The 24,322-nt window shown below is 36.4% G+C and overlaps 1 protein-coding gene across 3 annotated transcripts in view; it reads right to left on the bottom strand.

Annotated features, from left to right (window-relative positions):
• Positions 1-24,322, bottom strand: part of PRMT3 (protein arginine methyltransferase 3) — a 142,241-nt gene that overhangs the window by 98,275 nt on the left and 19,644 nt on the right. For all 3 annotated transcript variants that reach the window (XR_009564889.1, XM_030864874.2, XM_030864880.2), the window contains one exon: positions 16,115-16,236. Coding sequence is in view for 2 of the 3 variants with exons in the window: in XM_030864874.2 (XP_030720734.1) it covers positions 16,115-16,236 (122 nt within the window). In the remaining variant the exon portion in view is untranslated. The remainder of the gene's footprint in view (positions 1-16,114; positions 16,237-24,322) is intronic.

Raw genomic sequence — 24,322 nt, forward strand, 5'->3', positions numbered from 1 at the left:
AAGACTCAAATATAAGACATGATACCATAAAACTCCTAGAAGAGAACATAGGCAAAACAGTCTCTGAGGTAAATTGTAACAGTTTTTTCTTAGGTCAGTCTCCCAAGGCAATAAAAATTAAAGCAAAAATCAACAAATGGGACCTAATCAAACTTTGTACAGCAAAGGAAACCATAAACAAAACAAAACAAAAAGACAACCTACAGACTGGGAGAAAATATTTGCAAATGATGCAACTGACAAGGGCTTAATTTCCAAAATATACAAACAGCTCATTATACTCAATAACAAAAAAACAAACATCTCGATGAAAAAATGGGCGGAAGACCTAAGTAGACATTTCTCCAAAGAAGACATACAGATGGTCAATAGGCACATGAAAAGATGCTCAACATCACTAGTTACTAGAGAAATGCAAATCAAAACTACAATGAAGTACCACCTTACACCAGTCAGAATGGCCATCATTAAAAAGTCTATAAATAATAAATGCTGCAGAGGATGTGGAGAAAAGGGAACTCTCCTACACTGCTACTGGGAATGTAAATTGGTGCAGGTACTATGGAAAACAGTATGGAGGTTCCTTAAAAAACTAAAAACAGAAATACCACATGATCCAGCAATTCCATTCCTGGGTATATATCCAGATGAAACAGAAACACTAATTCAAAAAGATACATTCACCACAGTGCTCACAGCAGCACCATATACAATAGCTAAGACATGGAAGCAACGCAAGTGCCCAGCAACAGATGACTGGAGTAAGAAGATATGATACACAGACACACACACACACACACACACACACACACACACACACACACACGCACACACACAATGGAATACTAATCAGCCATTAAAAAGAATGAAATATTGCCACCTGCAGCAACATGATGGACCTAGAGAATATTATGCTTAGTGAAACAAGTCAGACAGAGAAAGATAAATACTGTATGATATCATTCATATGTGGAATCTAAAAAGTAATAAAAACGAACTTATATACGAAACAGAGGCACAGAAATAGAGAACAAACTTATGGTTACCAAAGGGGAAAGGCAGAGAGGGACAGAGGACAGGGATAAATTAGGAGTTTGGGATTAGCAGATACAAACTGCTATATATTAAGACAGATAAACAACAAGGTCCTACTGTATAGCACAGGGAACTATATTCAGTATCTTTTAATAAATGATAATAGAAAAGAAGATGAAAAAGTATATATGTATAACTTAATCACTTTGCTGTACACCAGAAACTAACACAACAGTAAATCAACTATACGTCAAATAAAAAAAATTAAAGTATTCAGCACCTTGATACTTTATTATTCTAATAACTTATTTATAGCTTATTTCTGATATCAATATTCACAAACATATTACTAGGGAACAAGAACAGTCTTGTTCCTTCATTTCCAATTCTTATACCCTTCCTTTTATTGCCTTGCTCCACTGTCTAGGATCTCCTTTACAGTGTTGAATAGAAAAGGTGATGGCAAGTATCCTTGTCCTGTTCCTGAACTTAAAGTGAATGCTTTCAAAGCTTCACCAAGTTCTAGGCTGTAATTCTGGTTTTTGTAGATACACTGTGCCATGTTACAATATAACATTCTAGTTCTAGTTTGCTAAGAGTTTTAATATATAGATACATTGAAGAGATATGGAATTTTATCAAACTTTTTTTCCTGAGATATCTCAAAATATTTTTCTGGTTGATTTTCTCAAATTTAACCAAACTTGTACTCCTGGGATAAACTTTATTACCTTCCAATATATTGCTTGATTAATTTTCTAATATTTTGTATAGGATGTCTGCACATATGTTCACAAATTAGTGACCTGTAATTTTCTGTTCTACTGCCTTAGTAGAGTTTTGGTATAAAGGTTATACTGGCCTCATATATGGATGCTTGATTCCCAACAAATATGACAGTGCAAAGTAGAGAGGAAAGAATGGTCTCTGCACTAAGTGAGACTGGGACAACTAGGTCATTTAAACAGATTACAAATAATAATAATAATAGTAATAATAAAAAGCTGGATCACTACCTCATACCATATACAAAAAACAATGCCTGGTAGATTACAAACTTAAATGTAAAAAACACAACTATAAAATTTATAAGAGAATATAGGAAAACACCTCCATAAGACTTCTTACCCAACTCACATATAGTGGCAACCATGAACATGAATGATGCTCATGAAAACTGAGAATTTCAGTACATTAAAGTCACTATGAAGAGAGTGAAATAGCAAGCAAGAATGAGAACTTTTCATTACATAAAATCTATAAACAAATCAAATAAAAAAAAATTTAAAGATTGCCTACAAATAATAAAAAGGCCCAACTCAATGGAAACCTGAACAAAAGACATAAACAGATATTTCACAGAAAAGGAAATCCAAATGTCCAATAATCACATGAAAAGATGCTCAGCCTCACTGACAATCACAGAAGTGCAAATTTAAATTGCAATGAGATACTGCTATACAACCAACTGGAAAAAATTCTTAAAGGTAGGCAATACCAACCAGAACTGTTATATACTATTGGTAGAAGTATAAATTGGTATAACCACTCTGGAAAATAGCCTGGCAATGCTGAGAAAATCTGAAGATATGTATACCCTAAAGCCTGCAATTTTATATGTAAATATATACCCCACAGATGTGTGTACCAGGCACATGTACAGAAAGTTCATAACAAAATTGTTCTTAACAGACCTGAACTGGAAAACACAAAAATTCCCATCAAGAACAGAAAAGATAAATTGGGATATATTAATCAATGGCATTCTATATAACAATAAACATGAATGAACACTAAAAATAATGTTGAGCAAAACAAGCTAGACAAAAAGAATGCATATGATTTCATTTATCTAAAGGTCAAAATTGAGTAAACGAAACTATGCCCATTTAAGTGGTTAATATATAAAGCAATATAAAGGAAGTGATTACCACCAAAGTCAGTATGGTACTTACCTCAATCAAGCAGGGAGAGCATCTGACTGAAAAAGGGCAAAAGGAGGTGGGAGGAATTCTAAAGTGCTGGAAATGTTCTCTTTCCTATTATTTATCCATACATATGCATATTAGAACATATAATTTATGTGTTATGCACTTTTTAATATGTATATCTCACACAAAGGTAAAAAAGAAAGGATGTTTATATCCCGTCTGAGTTTTTTCAAAGAGGTACTTAATAAAATTGTCTATGAAAAAACTGCTGCAGTTGCTTACTATTTACTGCAATATTTAATTGGGCTTTCACAACTACAGACACTTCAAAGGAAACAGAAAGCAATCTTCTAAAAAGAGCAAAATGTTCCCACTGCCGTAGAAATATCTTCAGAATGCTCATGCGAAACAAGGTGTATCCTGTAAAAGGCCATCTGCTCAGGCTGTTTATTGTCTGCTACAAGTCATAATCCTATTTGCCTCAGTAATTACTTGTTCAAATATAAATATAACCGGAAAGATTAAGATTTCAGGGAATACAGAAAAAAAGACAAAGGCCATAATTCCCAGTAATTCTGTATTAAAACATCACAACAGATATCATTCATGTAGATAACCCCTTTTATGAGACTGCTCATCTTAATCACCACCTGATTTACCATTCATGAAAGTAACTACAGATTTTACTTATTTTTCTTTTCTCAAGTGTCCAATCACTAAACCTTACATTAGCATAAAAGCATTCGAGGGCTTCCCTGGTGGCGCAGTGGTTGAGAATCCGCCTGCCGATGCAGGGGACACGGGTTCGTGCCCCGGTCCGGGAAGATCCCACATGCCGCGGAGCGGCTGGGCCCGTGAGCCATGGCCTCTAAGCCTGCGCGTCCGGAGCCTGTGCTCCGCAACAGGAGAGGCCACAACAGTGAGAGGCCCGCGTAACACACACACACAAAAAAAAAAAAAAAAAAAAGCATTCGAAATGAATTCTATCTCTGGAAACACCTGCTCAAAAACTAGCATAGATTTAATCTATAGAAATACAACACCATAATAAAAAGAGTACGCTAAGTAAGTCTCTTAACTAATCCAATAAACACAAATTATCTATTTTTCTAAGTGAACATTTTGTTAGAACAACAATCACTATCCTATATTATTTCCTATCTTAAAAGTAGCAATTTAAGTTTTATCTCATGATACAGGGACATCATCATGATTATCTGATACTGGGCATACAGAGATAAAAGACATGGTCTGTGCACTTAAGAACATGGTCTAAGGGATTCAGAGCAGTAAAGAACACAGGGTCCACAGGAGCTAATATAATAAGCCCTTAACTAAGTGACATTTGAGCTTAGTCAGGAAAAAACAGAGCATCCACAAAGACGTATGCAAGCATGGGGGTAAAGGAGGGTGCCTCATCTCTGTGTGCACAAACTGCTTGTGGTTATGTGTGTGTGTGCGTGTGTGTGTATGGAAGAGAAATTCCAAGTTTGAAGAGCTATAAATAGTTTAGTATGATTAGAACAACAAGAGGTAGTATGTAGTGACAAAGTTGGGAGGTAGTTACAGGGGATGCAAAGGAGTCTAGATTTTATTTAGAGAAAATGAGGACATATTTCAGGATTTTTAGAATGAGAAATATAGGATCAAATTTGTAATGTATCTCTGCCCAATGTGATTTTGATAAAAGACATAGTCTAGGTTCTAAGAAAGAACATGGTCTAGCAGAGAGATAGACGTGCAAACAGCATAAAGTACCACAGGGGTTCATACAATGAACACCTTATCAACTAAATGGCATTTAAAGCTGGTGACAAAATTATTATAAAGTTTACCTAGAAGAATACATGGGTGATAACTATTTTTTCAAAATGCATATGGGGCAGGGGGACAGGGAGGGAATACCCTGATATAAAAATATACAAGGTATAGTATTACTTTGCTTTCAGTTAGCTATGGCACCCAAGCATACATATTTCTCTCTTGTTCCCCAAACATGTTGAAATGACAATAAAGTAATACAAAATGTAATACATTTATAAACTCATGGAGATTTTAGAAGGTAATATCAAACAACCAAAGATTCTGATAAATTCAGTGGGGAAAAAAAGGAGACTCAAATGATTTTGGTAAACTTGTGAAGAAGGACCCAGTGCTCAGTGCACACATCAGAGAAGACTGTAGTGGAGGTGGGAGCCATTTTTCACAACACAAATCCCTGATGTCAAGAGGTATACAAAGTGGAAGTGACAAAGGAACTGAAAAACCATAGGAAAAGTGGTGCCCAGAACAGATCTCCCTCCCTTTTTCTCAGAGAGATGAGAGAAAACCCATACCAATTACCTTTATGAAATAATCTAGTCCTCCATTCATAAATGTAAAACAAAAGGAATCCTTAACTATTTGAGACAGGGGAAAGATGTAAGGACATCTCATAAACAACAAGTACTACAAGGCAGATAATTTCAATGCAGGGGCCAGACTTGCAATCAGAACAAAGCTATTCCATGAGCTGCCTCCCTCCCAAATGTACCATTTGTGTTTACAGGAGTGTAGCTGTGCAATTACTAACACTGGGGACATTTATTATTTAAAATTAGCAATAGCTTAGCTTCTAACACAATGAAAAAAATGAAGAAAGAATAACCTGGATTCAAGCAGAGACAACAGGTTTTCAGTCTTTCGTGTTGACAATTTATCTCGTTTTGAATGTTTGATGTCCTGGATCTTGAAAATACATTCATTCATTCATTCATTGAGTAAGTATGTACACTGAATACCTACCTGTGTGCCTGGTACCCTCCCAGGAGGTTGGGGCACATCCGTGAATGAAATGGAGAAAAATCCCTGTCTAACCTTAGGGAGCTTATATTTTTAGTAAAGCTTACATTTTCATGTATTTCATCTCCTGTAACCTAAGTCTTTAAAGTGAGATCTCATACCAGGATTAAAGGTAATTTTTAGTTTCTCCTTTATTCTCTCATGTCTTCCCAATACAAAAACAACTTTTTCCCCTTTCTTCCTTTATTTATTTAAAGGGGAAGAGAATTGGTAGGAAAGTCAATCTGGCTGCACTGAGAGAGTACATGATAGAAGACCAAATAACTGAATACAAATAACCGAGCTACTTATGTGCAGATGTGTTAATTCATGTGAGTATATACGCAATGCAAGAATGTGAATTAAGGCATGGATTTAAGAAACATCAATGAGGGACTTCGCTGGTGGCTAAGCGGTTAATAATCCGCCTGCCAATGCAGGGGACACAGGTTCGAGCCCTGGTCCGGGAAGATCCCACATGCCACAGAGCAACTAAGCCCGTGCGCCAAAACTACTGAGCCTGTGCTCTAGAGCCTGTGAGCCACAACTACCAAGCCCTCGTGCCACAACTACTGAAGCCTGTGCGACTAGAGCCCGTGCTCCAAAACAAGAGAAGCCACCGCAGTGAGAAGCACACCCACCGCAACAAAGAGTAGCTCCTACTCGCTGCAACTAGAGAAAGCCCGAGTGCAGCAACAAAGACCCAATGCAGCCAAAAATAAATATAAATAAATAAATAAATATAAAAGACACATCAACTGTAGACAAGGGATGGATTTGAGAAACAGTAAGGCTTTTCAAGAGGACTCTATCTCCAGCAAGTTTGCTGATGGAGATGTCAAGTCTGAGTCCCAGGTTCCCATTTTGACCTGTGAGAAGAGTTAATGCAGGTCTGTTCTCTCAGTTCTTACTTATCTCTGTAACCATGTCAATAATTCTTCATCAAACCCTAAGAACAAAACTCCTGAACATTCATGTAGTTTCTGGTTAATGATGCTATTCTATACACGTGAAGCTGTGGACCAAGACAAATCAGGAGGACAGCAATGTTTAAAGTAAACATGAAGATTAATGATATGTACCTAGTATCTGACATGGGTTTGTACAATGGCTGGTCACACAACAGGTATGTGCCTACGTGAACAGTTCTCTTTGAGAACTATAGACTCTAAGACTCAAGCAAACTTCCTTGGGTAGAGACATCTCATAAGAGTCTCTGAGGTTCACAGCTAGAAGGAAAAGTACATCTTGCGTGACTCTTGCAGAGAAGAAAGGATTTTGTGGAAGCCTGTACATGACCTCCTTACCGATGGATATCTTTTTCTTACTGTCCCTGGACTATATCCTTTGCTGTAATAAATCTTAGCTGTGAACACAACTTTATATTGAGTCATGTGAGTTCTTCCAGTGAACCACTGAACTAGTGGGTAGTCACAGGACCCCCAAGACAGGACCACTGAGTTGACACAAAACTAAGGGGATGGTGGGACACAAGAAAAACTGAATTTAGTTTCCACGTAAGGCGTCTTGATCACCTTCATTACCTTCATTAGGAGACTCCTGAGCAGCAATTTTTTTTTTTTTTTTTTACCATTTTAGCTTCATCAGTGGTTCAAAGTTCCCTTCAGCTTTAACTTGCTCTTCTATTATTTCTATTATATTTATAAACAAATATGAAGAAACATCCCTTACTTCAAGGATTTATCCGGTGCATTTTGTGATCTTGTTCCAAATATTATATATACCACCACTATCTTTAAATTCATTAACTTACTTTATTCTTCTCAAAAACCTTTCACTAAGTATCTACCACATATAAGACACTTTGCCAGGTGTTATAGGGATAAAAATATTAAGAAGATAAAGCTCCTATCCTAGAATCCAGAGAAGGACATTTACATAAATATGACAACAGATCTAGGCTTTTCTTAATGTTTCATTTTTAACAGTATTCTAGACACAGGCAATATAACAGACTGCATCTTTAATGTCATACTGAGATTGAAAGCACTGCATTGTAGCCATATGATAGATCAATCTTCTCATGAAAACTCCTCTGCAATAACATCCAAAAGTCTGAATAATGAGCTATTCCACAGCAGAGTCAATGAGAAACCAAAGGCAGCCAGAGTAATGGTAAAAATATTGCCAGAAGCTACCTCTGCTTCCTGAGGGTGAACACTGGATACAACTGTCTGGCAACTGAATAGCTTTGCTGTCCTTAGGTAAGTTTATGTTTCTGAAATGATCATTCACTGGAATGTGACAGCTAGAAAAAGAAACAATTTTTCATTCCTTCCATATTCACTTTGAGTTCTATTTGCCCGTTAATATAACACCTTTAAAAATCCATATTCTACGTTATTCATGTCTACAACCTCAGAACTGCAAGCCTGACTTTCTTATTAAGTCCCAATTTATATACAAATAATTTATATATGTATATAAGCCCTAATATATATATATTAGTTTACATTAAAGCCAAAACTTACTCCATTCTACACTCATTTCTTTAGAAATGTTAGATCTGTTTTTTAAACAAAGAAAAGAAATAATTATTTTATCATTACTTTGAACACAATTCAAGGATTGTAAGTCGAACATATCTAAAAGAATAAAGAAACATGTATTTTAAAAGTATCCATCTTTTAGAATTTAAAGTACTTTTTTCAGATGTAAGCTTATGGAGTTTTAGAGATATCCTGCTGTGTACAGATTTCTGACAGAGAAAGAAGCTTCAGAATTGCTAAAGACAATCACAGCCTGCTAATCAGAAGAGTTGCTTTCACTGACTGATGATAGTTCTAGAAAACTCCAGTGCAATAACAGACAAGTATAAGAGAAGCTTAGGGTAGATTTCAAGGGAGGAGAGTGAATACGGAATACAGCTGGCTAATGCTTGAAGCTTTATGGTGTAAGAGAACAGACTGTGAAACAGAAAGGATACAAAAAAGAGAGTCATCATATGTTGGTGGGATAGCTGCAAGAAATGATCATTTTAGAAACATAACCAATTAAATGTAAAGTACTATTGGAGGCACTGGTGACAAGCCAAACATACCACTACAATTATCACCTAATATTATTATAATTACTAACATTTAGTAAGCAGTTACATGTCAGCCACTTGGTAAAGCACCATAAATGGATTCAATCCTTATAATAATCTTGTGAGATAGGTACTACCATCAACCCCATCTTATAAATGAAGAGACCAGGGCTTCCCTGGTGGCGCCGTGGTTGAGAGTCCGCCTGCTGATGCAGGGGACACGGGTTCGTGCCCCGGTCTGGGAAGATCCCACATGCCGCAGAGCGGCTGGGCCCGTGAGCCATGGCCACTGAGCCTGTGCGTCCGGAGCCTGTGCTCCGCAGTGAGAGAGGCCACAACAGTGAGAGGGCCGCGTACCGCAAAAAAAAATAAAAATAAAAAAATAAAAAAGAGACCAGGGTTAAAGAAGTTAAGCAATTTTCCCATTTTCATAAAGCTAAATAGTCAAAAAGCCAAAATTAGAAATCAAGTCATTTGGTTCCGGATGCTGAGAGAAGTATGCTATTCTGCCTCCTCAACTGGCAGAATAATGGGCCAGTAAATGCTGGGAATATTAACATAAACTGTTTCCTGAATATTCTTCTACAGGGACATTCACAAACAGAAGAACAGAGGTTATATCACCCCACAGTATAAATTTCAAATATTCGAATGGAAAACAAAGGAGAGATGCTGAGAACACTAAGGAAATAGCTATCTTTTCACAATATAAGAAATGCAGGGGGTGGAGTCAAGATGGCGTACTAGGAGGACACGGAATTCACGTCTCTGAACCACCAGGGCACCTACCAGGCACCAGTGGGGCACCATGGACACCTAAGGGGATGGAAGGAACCCCCAGCGACTGGGTAGGATGGGAGCTTTGGGGGGGAGTGAGGGGGGAGGAAAAGTGAAGGCAGGACGGGACTGGTGGTGAGAGGAGTGGCTGGGGGAGGGGAAGGGATCCCATGTCTGAAGGCAGAAACTGGGGACCACTGGGAGGGCAGAGGATCAAAAGGGAGTGTGGCCAGCTTTCCCCTGCCCACTTGGGGCCCCAGGAGCTTGCTGAGATCCCAGGCCTGATCTTCTGCCCACCTAGGCCCCCTCCAGCCATGAGGGTCCTGAGGGAGTGGGAGGGAGGAAAGGGGGAGCAAAAGTAAAGGCCGGACCTCCCGGACGGGCATCCCTGAGGGGTCGCTGGGGGAGGAGAGTTCCTACACCCAGTGGGACACACACACAGTTAGGGGTCCAGCGGGGACCAGGGAGATCCTGGGGGAGACAGTGGGTGTGGGGCGGCATGGAAGAGAACACGGCCAGCGCTCTCCCAGTCCACTTAGGCACCAGGGAGCCTACCTAAAATGAAGACTACTTTACCCAAAAAGGATCTCATTCAGATTTGATGGAGAAATCAAAAGCTTCACAGACAAGCAAAAGCTAAGAGAATTCAGCACCACCAAACCAGCTTTACAACAAGTGCTAAAGGAACTTCTGGAGGCAGGAAACACAAGAGATAAAAAAGACCCAAAAAAACAAACCCAAATCAATTAAGAAAATGGTAATAGGAACATACATATCAATAATGACCTTGAATGTAAATGGATTAAATGCTCCAACCAAAAGACACAGACTGGCTGAATGGATACAAAAACAAGACCCATATATATGTTGTCTACAAGAGACCCACTTCAGACCTAGGGACACATACAGACTGAAAGTGAGGCGACGGAAAAAGATATTCCATGCAAATGGAAATCATAAGAAAGCTGGAGTAGCAATACTCATATCAGATAAAATAGACTTTAAAATAAAGAAAGTTACAAGAGATAAGGAAGGACACTACATAATGATCAAGGGATCGATCCAAGAAGAAAACATAACAATTATAAATATTTATGCACCCAACGTGGGAGCACCTCAATACATAAGGCAAATGTTAACAGCCATAAAAGGAGAAATCAACAGTAACACAATCATAGTAGGGGACTTTAACACCCCACTTACACCAATAGACAGATCATCCAGGCAGAAAATAAATAAGAAAACACAAGCTTTAAATGACACAACAGACCAGATAGACTTAATTGATATCTTAAGGACATTCCACGCAAAAGCAGAAGAATACACTTTCTTCTCAAGTGCACACAGAACGTTCTCCAGAACAGATCACATTTTGGGTCACAAATCAAACCTTGGAAAATTTAAGAAAACTGAAATCATATGAAGCATCTTTTCCAACCACAACATTATGAGATTAGAAATCAATTAAAGGAAATAACAGTAACAAACACAAATACATGGAGGCTAAAGAGTGTGCTGCTAAATAACCAAGAGATTACTGAAGAAATCAAAGAGGAAATCAAAAAATACCTAGAAACAAATGATAACAAAAACACGACGATCCAAAACCTATGGGACACAGCAAAAGCAGTTCTAAGAGGGAAGTGCATAGCAATTCAGGCTCACCTCAAGAAACAAGAAAAATCTCAAATAAACAATCTACCTTATACCTAAAGTAACTAGAAAAAGAACAAAGAAAACTCAAAATTATAGAAGGAAAGAAATCATAAAGATCAGAGCAGAAATAAATGAAATAGAAACAAAGAAAACAATAGCAAAGATCAATAAAACTAAACGCTGGTTCTTTGCGAAGATAAACAAAATTGATAAACCTTTAGCCAGACTCATCAAGAAAAAAGAGGAGAGGATGCAAATCAATAAAATTAGAAATGAAAAAGGAGAGATTACAACTGACACCGCAGAAATACAAAAGATCGTAAGAGACTACTACAAGCAACTATATGCCAATAAAATGGACAACCTGAAAGAAATGGACAAATTCCTGGAAAAGTACAACCTTCCAAGACTGAACCAGGAAGAATTAGAAAATATAAAAAGACAAATCACAGGTAATGAAATTGAAACCATAATTAAAACTACTAGAACTAATCAATGAATTTGGTAGGGTTGCAAGATACAAAATTAATGCACAGAAATCTCTTGCATTCCTATACACTAACAAAAGATCAGAAAGAGAAATTAATGAAACAATTCCATTTACCATCTCAACAAAGAGAATAAAATACCTAGGAATAAACCTACCTAAGGAGGCAGAAGACCTGTATTCAGAAAACTATAAAACACTGATGAAAGAAATCAAAGATAATATAAACAGATGGAGAGATATACCATGCTCCTGGATTGGAAGAATCAATATTGTAAAAATGACTTTACTACCCAAAGCAATCTACAGGTTCAATGCAATCCCTATCAAATTACCAATGGTATTTTTCACAGAACTAGAACAAGAAAATTTACAATCTGTATGGAAACACAAAAGACCCTGAATAGCCAAAGCAATCTTGAGAAAGAAAAACAGAGCTGGTGGAATCAGGCTCCCTGACTTCAGACTATACTACAAAGCTACAGTAATCAAGACAGTATGGTACTGGCACAAAAACAGAAATACAGATCAATGGAACAGGACAGAAAGCCCAGAGATAAACCCATGCACATATGGTCACCTTACCTTTGATAAAGGAGGTAAGAATATACAATGGATAAAAAACAGCCTCTTCAATAAATGGTGCTGGGAAAAATGGACAGCTAAATGTAAAAGAATGAAATTAGAACACTCCCTAAAAGCCATACACAAAAATAAACTCTATTTATTTTTGGGCCAGACACTATAAAACTCTGAGAGGAAAACATAGGCAGAACACTCTATGACATAAATCACCGCAAGATCCTTTTTGACCCACCTCTTAGAAAAATGGAAATAAAAACAAAAATAAACAAATGGGACCTAATGAAACTTAAAAGCTTTTGCACAGCAAAGGAAACCATAACAAGACGAAAAGACAGAATTTCCATTTCTCAGAATGGAGAGAAAATATCTGCAAATGAAGCAACTGACAAAGGAGTAATCTCCAAAATATACAAGCAGCTCATGAAGCTCAGTATCAAAAAAACAAGCAACCCAATCCAAAAATGGGCGAAAGACCTAAACAGACATTTTTCCAAAGAAGACATACAGATGGCCAACAAATGCATGAAAAGATGCTCAACATCACTAATCATTAGAGAAATGCAAATCAAAACCACAATGAGGTATCACCACACACTGGTCAGAATGGCCATCATCAAAAAAATCGAGAAACAGTAAATGCTGGACAGGGTGTGGAGAAAAGAGAACTCTCTTACACTGTTGGTGGGAATGCAAATTGATACAGCCACTATGGCAAACAGTATGGAGGTTCCTTAAAAAACTAAAAATAGAACTACCATATGACCCAGCAATCCCACTACTGGGCATATACCCTGAGAAAACCATAATTCAAAAAGAGTCATGTACCACAATGTTCATTGCAGCACTATTTACAATAGCCAGGATATGGAAGCAACCTAAATGTCCATCAACAGATGACTGGATAAAGAAGATGTGGCACATATATACAAGGGAATATTACTCATCCATAAAATGAACAAAGTTGAGTTATTTGTAGTGAGATGGATGGACCTACAGTCTGTCCTACAGAGTGAAGTAAGTCAGAAAGAGAAAAGTACCATATGCTAACACACATATATGGAATTTTTAAAAAGCGGTACTGATGAATCTAGTGGCAGGGCAGGAATAAAGACGCAGATGTAGAGAACAGACTTGAGGGCATGGGGGGAAGGGGAAGCTGGGATGAAGTGAGAGAGTAGCAGTGACGTGTACACACTACCAAATGTAAAATGGATGGCTAGTGGGAAGCTGCTGCATAGCACAAGGAGATCAGCTTGGTGCTTTGTGACCACCTAGAGAGGTGGGACAGGGAGGGTGGGAGGGAGGCTCAAGCGGGAGGGGATGTGGGGATATATGTATAAATATAGCTGATTCACTTTGTTGTACAGCAGAAACTAACACAACATTGTAAAGCATTTATACTCCAATAAAGATGTGGGGGAAAAAAAAGGCAAAGGAGAACATCTTTGAAGAAAAGTACAATGTTGGCTCATCCAAAACAAAAAGGTCTGATTTTCAAACTCTATAGGTTCTAAGTAAAGCAAACTACTGAATGCAACCAATACATGCACTGTGAGTAGTGAAATGAAGAGACAGCATAGTAAATTGGCTTTGAGTATGGACCATGGAGTCAGGCTGCCTGGGATCTAATCCTGGCTGCACTACAAATAAGGAGAGTTACATAGTCTCTGTGTCTCAATTTCCTAATCTCTATAAAAACAAATATATATATATGTACTGTTTCTGTACCTACCTCAAAAAATAATTAAATAGAAAGTACTAAGTTAATGTTAGCAACTTTTATTGTTAAATTTAAGTACCTAGAATTGAATGCTAAGTCATTTTCAATAAATGCTCTCATGCAAAATTTCCATACACTCCAGCACTAAATTTCATACACAATGAATTTGATTATAATCATTGTACAAACATATTTCTAAAAAGTCACTAGGAATCAGGACTTCTGTGAAATAAAATGAAAACAAAACAAAATAAAATGAGTGCTATCACTATCTTTTTCTTCCATAAGGGAATTAAAATGACAGCACATCTAGTCTCATCTTACAGAAATCAAAAATGACAAATGAATACATAAATGAACATGGTCTTTCATAAGATGAGAATTTCTAATAGAAATATCTTACTGTAATCTTACTATCACAACAATAAAATTTTGATAATTCATCTAAAACAATCTCTTCTTTGGGACAGTGGTTCTCACATCTGTTTGGATGGTAATGCACAAGCAAGAGAGGGTGCTCTTTACAGAACCCCCAAAATGATGATGTTGTAGTTAATGGCAACATAAGAAATAAAAAAAACTTTACTAGATTATGGACTGAATGTGCATATGCAACATAGATGCATATTCTCTAATATGAAAATAATAACCACAAACCTCTATCTATGAAAAAATCTAAGCAAGAGCAATGTCATTTTTTCATTAACATTAATTTGGTACTTGTTAGTAATAACAGTTGCTAACTTCTGAATACCTACTACATGCCAGGGCACGCAATATGCCAAAGAGACTGAGGTGCATATCTTACTTGTAACTTATTTACCTTACTCACAACCATATGAGGTAGTCATCATTTTTTTCATTTTGACAGTAGAACAACTGAGGTTTCAAAGAGGTTAGATATAATTTAACTGAAGTTCAAACAACAGGGAAGGGAAAGAGCAAGGACTCAAACCTGTCTGACTCAAACTTTGCACTCTTAACCACAACACTAGACTTCAATGCAATAAAATCTAAAAATTTAAACATTTTACATAATTAAATTTTATATGAATCAGAAATGATCAATATTAACCAATTTTAAGAATAAAACATATGTATCAGTGGGGAGGACCATTTAAAAATCATTGCCGAGAATCTAACATAAGCATGGCAAAAGCTGTTAGAAGAGTAGACCTTAAATGTTTCCAACACAAAAAAGCAATGGTAATTATTTCATGTGACACAATGGAGGTGTTAGCTAATGCTATGGTGGTAATCATTCTGTAATATATTCATGTATCAAAGCAATACATTTTACACCTTAAACTCACACAATATTATGTGTCAATTATATCTCAATAAAGCTGGGGGAAAAAAGAATCACTAATAAGCCTGCTATTAAAATTATTCTGGAAATTATTCCAAAGTTCCAAATGTAACATGCTTTGGTTAAGTACACAGCTAACAAAATCTAGTTCTAAAAGCTGTAATTCAAATGAAGGTCTTCTTACTAGGATATAAGCCAACTGTAAAATCAATCACGGATCAATTAACCTAACTAACTTAATTCCTCAAAGAGAGGAGATATTTTTAGAGAACATAATTAAGTTTGTAGCCATTCTGGAATTTACTTATTTTAATTTGAGGAGGCACAAGGGCTAGTGTTGTCAAAAAGAAAAAGATAATCCTTAGTCTTTTTAGTTGAACTGCTATTTGCTAAAGGAAATACTACTGACATATTGAGTTTTGTAGCAAGTCTTCTAACACTGCCCTATATGTCCATGATTTCTAATTTCATATTATTGTAATCAGCATATCTATAGCCATAATTGGAAGGACAGAAAACTATATAAAAATAATTCTCATCAATGAGAAGAACAATGAAAAGATTATTCATAGCTCAAACATGTCTAGGTCAATCCAACTTAAAATCTTATTATTCTGGAATGAATTTTTACTAAAAGACAAGTGTCTTGAGTCTGCATTGGATAGCTATTAAAGACAAGAAAATCAATTGATATTAATCATTAAATTTAAAAATAATCTTAAATCAAGCCATAAAATGCAACTACCTTATGATATGCATTGCCTGGTAAAGTATTTCAGACTGATCAACTCCAAGAACCTTCTTTGCCCCAGCTTTAGCAGCAAACATAGAGAGAATTCCAGTTCCACAACCAACATCCAAAACTACCTGGTGTAATAAAAAAACAGATGTTATCGAGAAGGTCTAATACTTTAAATCCTATTCATATATGATGATGTTTCTGGCTAGGAATAGATAACAAAATTTAAACTTTACCGATCAAATATGGTAATAATTTCTCTTTGGGGAAATAGAAAATATAATTACATTAAGTTGTTTTAAATTCGTAACAGTGTTTTGGCCACAGTCTGCTGCAATCAGATGCAACAATGTAAATTTAAGAAATGTTTTATATGAAATAAGCAATTCCCACAGACTTATTAAGGGGGAATTAGTCTCTTTTTTATTTCCTTATTGTATGTATGCTCTAATTTAGGCTTAGTAATTCTAAATTTTAACAGAAATAAACTTTCTCAAGTTTGAGTGGCAGGAATTAAGCAAGATAGCCTGATCCAGTACAATTTAAAAATGGTTATAAAGGAATCATGAATGAAATATTACTCAGCCATAAAAAGAAACAAAATTGAGTTATTTGTAGTGAGGTGGATGGACTTAGAGTCTGTCATACAGAGTGAAGTAAGTCAAAAAGAGAAAAACAAATACTGCATGCTAACACATATATACAGAATCTAAAAAAAAATTGGTTCTGATGAACCCAAGGGCGGGACAGGAATAAAGACGCAGACGTAGAGAAGGGACTTGAGGACACGGGGCAGGGGGATAGAAGGAGAAGCTGGGACAAAGTGAGAGAGTGGCATGGACATATATACACTACCAAATGTAAAATAGCTAGGTAGTGGGAAGCAGCCACATAGCACAGGGAGATCAGCTCGGTGCTTTGGGACCACCTAGAGGGGTGGGATAGGGAGGGTGGGAGGGAGGCATAAGAGGGAGGGGATATGGGGATATATGTATAAATATAGCTGATTCACTTTGTTATACAGCAAAAACTAACACAACATTGTAAAGCAATTATACTCCAATAAATATGTAAAAAAAAATAAAGGAATCATGGATATAGAATATTGCCATAACCCCTCCACTGCCAAAATTAAATGTTCAACTCATTTTTTTTTTTTTTTTTTTTTTGCGGTACGTGGGCCTCTCACTGTTGTGGCCTCTCCCGTTGCGGAGCCTGTGCTCCGGACGCGCAGGCTCAGCAGCCATGGCTCACGGGCCTAGCTGCTCCGCGGCATGTGGGATCTTCCCGGACCGGGGCACGAACCCGTGTCCCCTGCATTGGCAGGCGGACTCTCAACCACTGCGCCACCAGGGAAGCCCTCAACTCATTTTAATAATACAGGTACAATAAAAACAAACTGGCTTCTAGAACTCCGTAACTTGAGAGTTTAATTTTTAAAAATGATATTCATTATCATTGGTGAAAGAAATAAGAAGAACCAAATTTAAGATGTTATTGGGGATAGGCAGGGAGCAATTATTTCTAATCAAGAATTTCACACGGTTCTTCCCAGAACAGTATAGTGAAACGTGCTTGGTTCATAGTAAAAAACAAAAACTAATTACCAAGGAAACACATTCAGCAAAATACTCAGAGGTACACTAGAAATTACTGAAAACTGTAGTGCCTTAAGTCTTTCATTACCAATGACCTGAAACCCTATATACTTGTCTCAAAATATGAAATTATTTCAGTAGTCTTCTACTATAAGTATTCACTGAGCATTACTAAGTGCAGGCATTGATCATGGTGATGGGGTACAGCAACAAACAAGACCAAGTCCCTGTCCTAATAGAGCTTACAATCTTGTGGGGGAGACAATGAACAGACCAAGAATAGAGAATAAAGAACAGAGAATGTTAACAGAGAATAGTAGTGTTATAAAGAAAACTCAAGCACAGAGCAGACATTAGAGCAAGGGGCGGGGGACACACTCTTTTAGAATTTTAGATAGGTCTGCGAATACTTCTCTGATACATGTGAGCAGAGAAGGAAATGAAGTAAAGGAGTGTGCCAGGCAAAGATCTGGAGGAAGTGTCTTCTAGCCATAGAAGATATTAAATGCAAAGCACAAGATTCCAGGCAAAGCAAGAAGGCCACTGTAGCTGAGCTGGGTGAGAAAGGTTCCTTGGCGGTGAGATCAGGGTTAAGCAGGGGTCAGATCACATAAAGCCCTTGGATTTTATTCTGAGTAATGGGAAGTTACTGTAAGACAAATAGAACTAGAATTAAGACTCTATTATATTTTTCAACAATTACTTTTTCACTAGGTAAAACATTCATACAGTTTAAACATCAAAAAGTGTATTTCTTATTTATCCTTCAAAATAATTTTTATGCATATACAATGCAATACTATATATGTATTTCCTTCCCTCCTTTACACAAATGGAAGCATATCATACCCACTGTGCTACACACTGCTTTTTTCCTTAACAATGTAATTTAGACATCTTTCCATATCAGTTCATAGAACTTCTTTCTCTTATATAGCTGTATAGGATTCCGTATCATGGTTGTACCATAATCTACTGATCCAGTTCTCTACTGATGGACATTTACGTAGTTCCTGAAATTTTACCATGACAATCAATGCTGTAAATAACATTATACCTAATCCCATTCATACATGAGTAACTCTACAGATGTACTGTAGAGTTTTATTTCTATTCCTAGAAATAAAAACACTGGGTCAGAGAGAATATACATATTTGTAATTCTGCTAAACATAAATTACCCGCCATATGGCAATTCTACTCATGAAGACTCAAATCAGCAATGTGTAAGGGCCAATTTCCTCACAGGTGACACTAGCCCATATAATCAAACTTTCAGATTTCTGCCAATATGGCAAGTACAAAATAATGATATACTGGTCTAGATTTAATGTGCATTTCCATTATCATGAGGCTTTGCAACATATTTCACATGTTGTAGAGCCATCTGTAGTTCTATGTGAACCATCTATTTTAGCCTTTCTCCATTTCTCCACCAAGTTGTTAGTCCTTCTCTTACCAAATTTCTCTTATCAAATTTTATCAAACAAGAGTTCTTTGTTAGTGAAGAGCAGACCTTTGTAATATGACTTGCAATGTTTTCTCTCAGCATATGATTTTTCGCCTTTTGATTCTGCTTAAACTGATCTTTGCTATGTAGAAATTCTTTACCAACAGTCAAACTCATTAATTTTTTCTTTTAATGGCTTCTGGATTTTGATCATAATTAGGCCAACTTAGCCCATATTCTCTCCTATTTCATTCACACTTCCTTCTGGTACATTTATAGTTTCATTACTACAGTTTTTTTTTTTTTTTTTAAATCATAGTATACACTAAGAGGTATGGTTCCAACTTTACTTCTGTTCAGAAAGCTAACCAATTGTCCCAACATGTTATTAAACAGTCTGTGTTTGCACCCCCCGAAATTCACACGTTGAAATACTAACCCCCAAGGTGATGGTATTAGAAGCTGGCGCCTTTCGGAAGTGATTATGTCATGGGGACAGACCAAAACACACAGAAATTTTAGTGAATGCTGAAGGTCCCTGTCTCAATTCATTCAGTATGCTATAACAAAAATACCATTAACTAAGTGGTTTGTAAACAACAGAAATTTATTTCTCACAGTTCTGGAGGCTGGAAAGTCTAAGATCAAGGCACAGGTTGACTCTGGTGAGGGCCTGCTTTGTGGTTCACAGACATGACTTCTTGCTGTGTCCTCACATGACAGAGGAGAGGAAGGGATCCCTCTGGAGATCTGTGTATATTTTGGTTTATTTCTAGATTTTTATTCTGCTCCATTAATCTGTACAATCACGTACCAATAATTATTCTAATTATAGAAGCTTGGCAGAATTTCTGTCTAGTAAAGCTAGTCCACCCTCACTGCCAATTGTTTTCACAGTGTTTCTGGACAATTTTATATGTTTATTTTCCCACAAGAACAAGAAAATCAGCTTGTCTATGGTTTCTTTGTTTTGTTTTTAAGTCTTAGCATTTTTATAGGGATTGCACTAAAATATAAATTTATGGAACACAGACAATTTTATTTTGTGTTTTCCATTCAGGAACATGGTATGACTTTCAATTTGTTTAAATCATCTGTTATGTTCTTCAGGAGTTTGGGGTTTTAAAAAATCTTTTTCCTCTACGTCCTGCACATTAGTTAAGTCTGTTCCTACACATTTTATCTTCTGCATTGTTTACTAGTGTAAGTGAAGTCTGTTCCATTACATCTTTTTTTAAAATTAATTAATTGATTTATTTTTGGCTGTGTTGTGTCTTAGTTGCTGCACGCGGGCTTTCTCTAGTTGCGGCGAGCGGGGGCTACTCTTTGTTGTGGTGCACAGGCTTCCCATCGCAGTGGCTTCTTTTGTTGCAGAGCACAAGCTCTAGACACACGGGCTTCAGTAGTTATGACATGCTGGCTCAGTAGTTGTGGCTTGCAGGCTCTAGAGTGCAGGCTCAGTAATTGTGGCGCACGGGCTTAGTTGTTCCACGGCATGTGGGATCTTCCCGGACCAGGGCTCAAACCCGTGTCCCCTGCACTGGCGGGCGAATTCTTAACCACTGCGCCACCAGGGAAGCCCTGTTCCATTATATCTTGAAAATATAATACACCAAAACTGACTCCAGAAGAGACAGAATCTAAACAGTCTAATTTCTATTGAAGAAATAAGGTTGCCAAAAGGCTACTGCTCTAAGAAGGACGTGGCCCAGATGGCTCCACAGGGAGAATGTGACTGTTCCTGCACATGTGGCCTATCTGGGTGAGTCAGCACATTTTAACATAACCACTTCACACACAAGAAAGTTTAAAATTGTAAGGTGCAATCTATACAACATCACTGCAAGCAAAACTATTTTTTTAATGTTACAAATAAAATATATTAACCACAACATCAAGAAAATACTATAACACAGAGCATATATATTTATAGTATGGTTATAGTATATCAGTTTGAAATATTATGTGGCATAAAATATAAAAATATATATAACACGGGCTTCCCTGGTGGCGCAGTGGTTGAGTCCACCTGCCGATGCAGGGGACACGGGTTCGTGCCCCGGTCTGGGAAGATCCCACATGCCGCAGAGTGTCTGGGCCCATGAACCATGGCCGCTGAGCCTGCGTGTCCGGAGCCTGTGCTCCGCAACGGGAGAGGCCACAACAGTGAGAGGCCCGCGTACCGCAAAAAAAAAAAAAAAACACAAAAAAACACAACAAATATATATGTATAACACAATAGTAAGTGATAACTTCCCAAGAACTTTCATTGAAATAAGATATTTGCAAAATTAAAAAATTAAAAATAAAAGATCAGTGTGGAATTTAGAAGTTTGATAGCACAGGGCTTTGGCAATGGTATTTGGGAATATCAACACCCACACAGTTTCTGGAAAGACAAGTTGGCAGCACTAAAACCATCCTGGGTAGAATGACCTAGGGAGGCCACTGCTAGGAATTTATCTTATTATTCTACTCTCATATTTATAAAAAGATTTTTAATATTTTATATTTTTACATGCAGCATTATTTCTAATATAACTTAAAACAATTTATGGACAATTTTACATTGGGTTTTTGAGCCATTAAAATAATGTTAATACCGAATTATCTTAGAGAAATTGCTGAGCTACAAAAGCTAAGTACAGAAGGGTATGTATCATTTACTCCAATTACAGTGTGTGTTCTTTTTTAAGACTATACATACACACACATATATAATTTATATATATATATATATAAAATTCTTCTTTAACCTTTTCTGAAGGAAGGAGAGCCTCAGACAAGGAAAGTAACAGATCCAGAATCATAGAGCTAGTAATTTGTAAAGGTAGCACTCAAACATACATAGGTCAATCTGCTTTTTAAAGCCTATATTTAAATTATATTTTAAATTATATACTAATTATTTATTACATCTAGCTCAGATTTAGGTAGTTGGGCAAATAAACTAAAATCTGGTAGAATCAAAGAAAGAGGTAGAAATGCTAACAGAATACACTAACGTTATTTTATAAAATGATGAAGGACTGTGATTCACTGTTTCTAAAAAAAAAAAAGAGAGAAAAAGTGCGTCAACTTTAACTTAGATAATAATCAAAAGCATAAAAAAGGCACCTAACTGTGAATTTCTTCAATGAACTACAAATAGAAATTAATTATGAGTGAGTGATAACACAATTACGCCACCCAAAGTTAAATTAAATCTGAGAAACCATATGTCCTCCACAGGAGCTTTGTGAATTAAAACAATATTAAGAAAGAAATGAAGGAAAGGAAGTAGGAAGGGAGGGATGGAGGGAGAAGGGAATGAAGGAAGGAAGACATTTTAAATTTAAGCACCTTTCTGAAAAATAAATCTCTACCATTCACTAAATAATATGATACAGAAGCTAGTGCTGTGATATGAAATTTGTCTACCTAATGGAGACAAAAGCAAACAAAAACAATGGTAATAAAACTTAAGAAAACATGTTATTTCATACATTTTTTAAAAGAACTATATTTAAATAATTTCATGAACATGTTCTGTCATGGCACACAGAAATTATATGACTTATATATGTAAAATAGTGTTAATTAAAATATGACTAATGAATCCCACCCTAATTACTCATTCTATTTTAACATAACAGTTTCAAAGTGTAGTGGCACAGGGTTAAGGGCACTAGACTAGGACTAAAACCCGCGTTTGTTTGCTTTTTTTTTAGCTGTCTGTTTTAGGGAAAGTCAATTAACCTACTGGTTTCAAATTTCCTCATGTGAAAAACAGAGATGAATACATACCTGCTATGAATACACCATATTGGTATATTGTATAGCAACAATGAGACAACATGCTTGAAAGTATTTTATAAATTATCAAATGCTATTTAAATATGTGTCGTATATTTTTAAAATCTGTAGTCATAGTATAATATAAAGAAAAGTATTCCAAATCATTTAAAAATATGAAAGCTCTAGATTACTTAATATTATTAATTATAGAAAATTATATCCTGAATATACTTCAAAGAGTTAGAAATTGACACACATATATTTTACATCACAGTATACTTTTGAGAAAACACAAATGCCAAGCAAAATTAATTACACATTGATAAATTAAATGAAAGCATCTTAGGCAAAGTACTAAGGAAAAATACTCCCTGTTTATTAGTAAGCCCCTTTCTGACTTGGGCAGATTTAATCTCTTCAGTAAAAGCAGTAAGTGGAACACAAAATAATTAAACACTCTATGTGTTCCATGGTCACGTATTTTGTCCAAAAATGTATAATATATACAATATTTCTATAAGACTGTTACAAATGAAAAATTAAAAGCAGAAAGGGACTGTGTAGAGGTCTATGAACCCAGTAAGATGTGCTTCATATACATAGAAATATTCATAATTACTTAATTTCCCAATGATTAACCTTATGTTTACTAATACTTGTGCCTTTTCAGTATTTTCTTATATAATATAACACAAAAGTCTATTCAGAGCATATTGAAAAAGAAACTTCTAACTACTTTTACTTAAGGAATTCTTATGGCATTCATATCAAAAAGTATTTTTAAAAAGATGGCTCAAAGAAAGAAAATGATACTGCTTTTATAAAAACAAAAATCATAAAATTTTAGAACCAGAAAGGTTTAAAAAAATCATTGTATTTTTATTTATTTTTTATTAACATCTTTATTGGAGTATAACTGCTTTACCATGGTGTGTTAGTTTCTGCTTTATAACAAAGCGAATCAGCTATACATAAAAAATCATTTTACAAGTGAAGCCCACAGAGATTCACCACGGTCTAAAATTACTATGTAGATGGTTCCTAAGAAGCCAGGCAGGACTAGTTATTCCCAGACTAGAGCATGGTTAATTTCTCTACAACATATTAAGGAAAAAATAAAATAAAAATCTAGGCAAAATCGAACTGTAAATATAAGGCAACTTTTTTTTTTTTTTTTTCAGTATGCGGGCCTCCCACTGTTGTGGCCTCTCCCGCTGCGGAGCACAGGCTCCGGACGCGCAGGCTCAGCAGCCATGGCTCACGGGCCCAGCCGCTCCGCGGCATGTGGGATCTTCCTGGACCAGGGCACGAACCTGTGTCCCCTGCATCGGCAGGCTGACTCTCAACCACTGCGCCACCAGGGAAGCCCAACAATGTGGTTTTTTAGAC

This window comes from Globicephala melas, chromosome 8 (assembly GCF_963455315.2).
Source record: "Globicephala melas chromosome 8, mGloMel1.2, whole genome shotgun sequence".
Lineage (NCBI taxonomy): Eukaryota > Metazoa > Chordata > Mammalia > Artiodactyla > Delphinidae > Globicephala > Globicephala melas.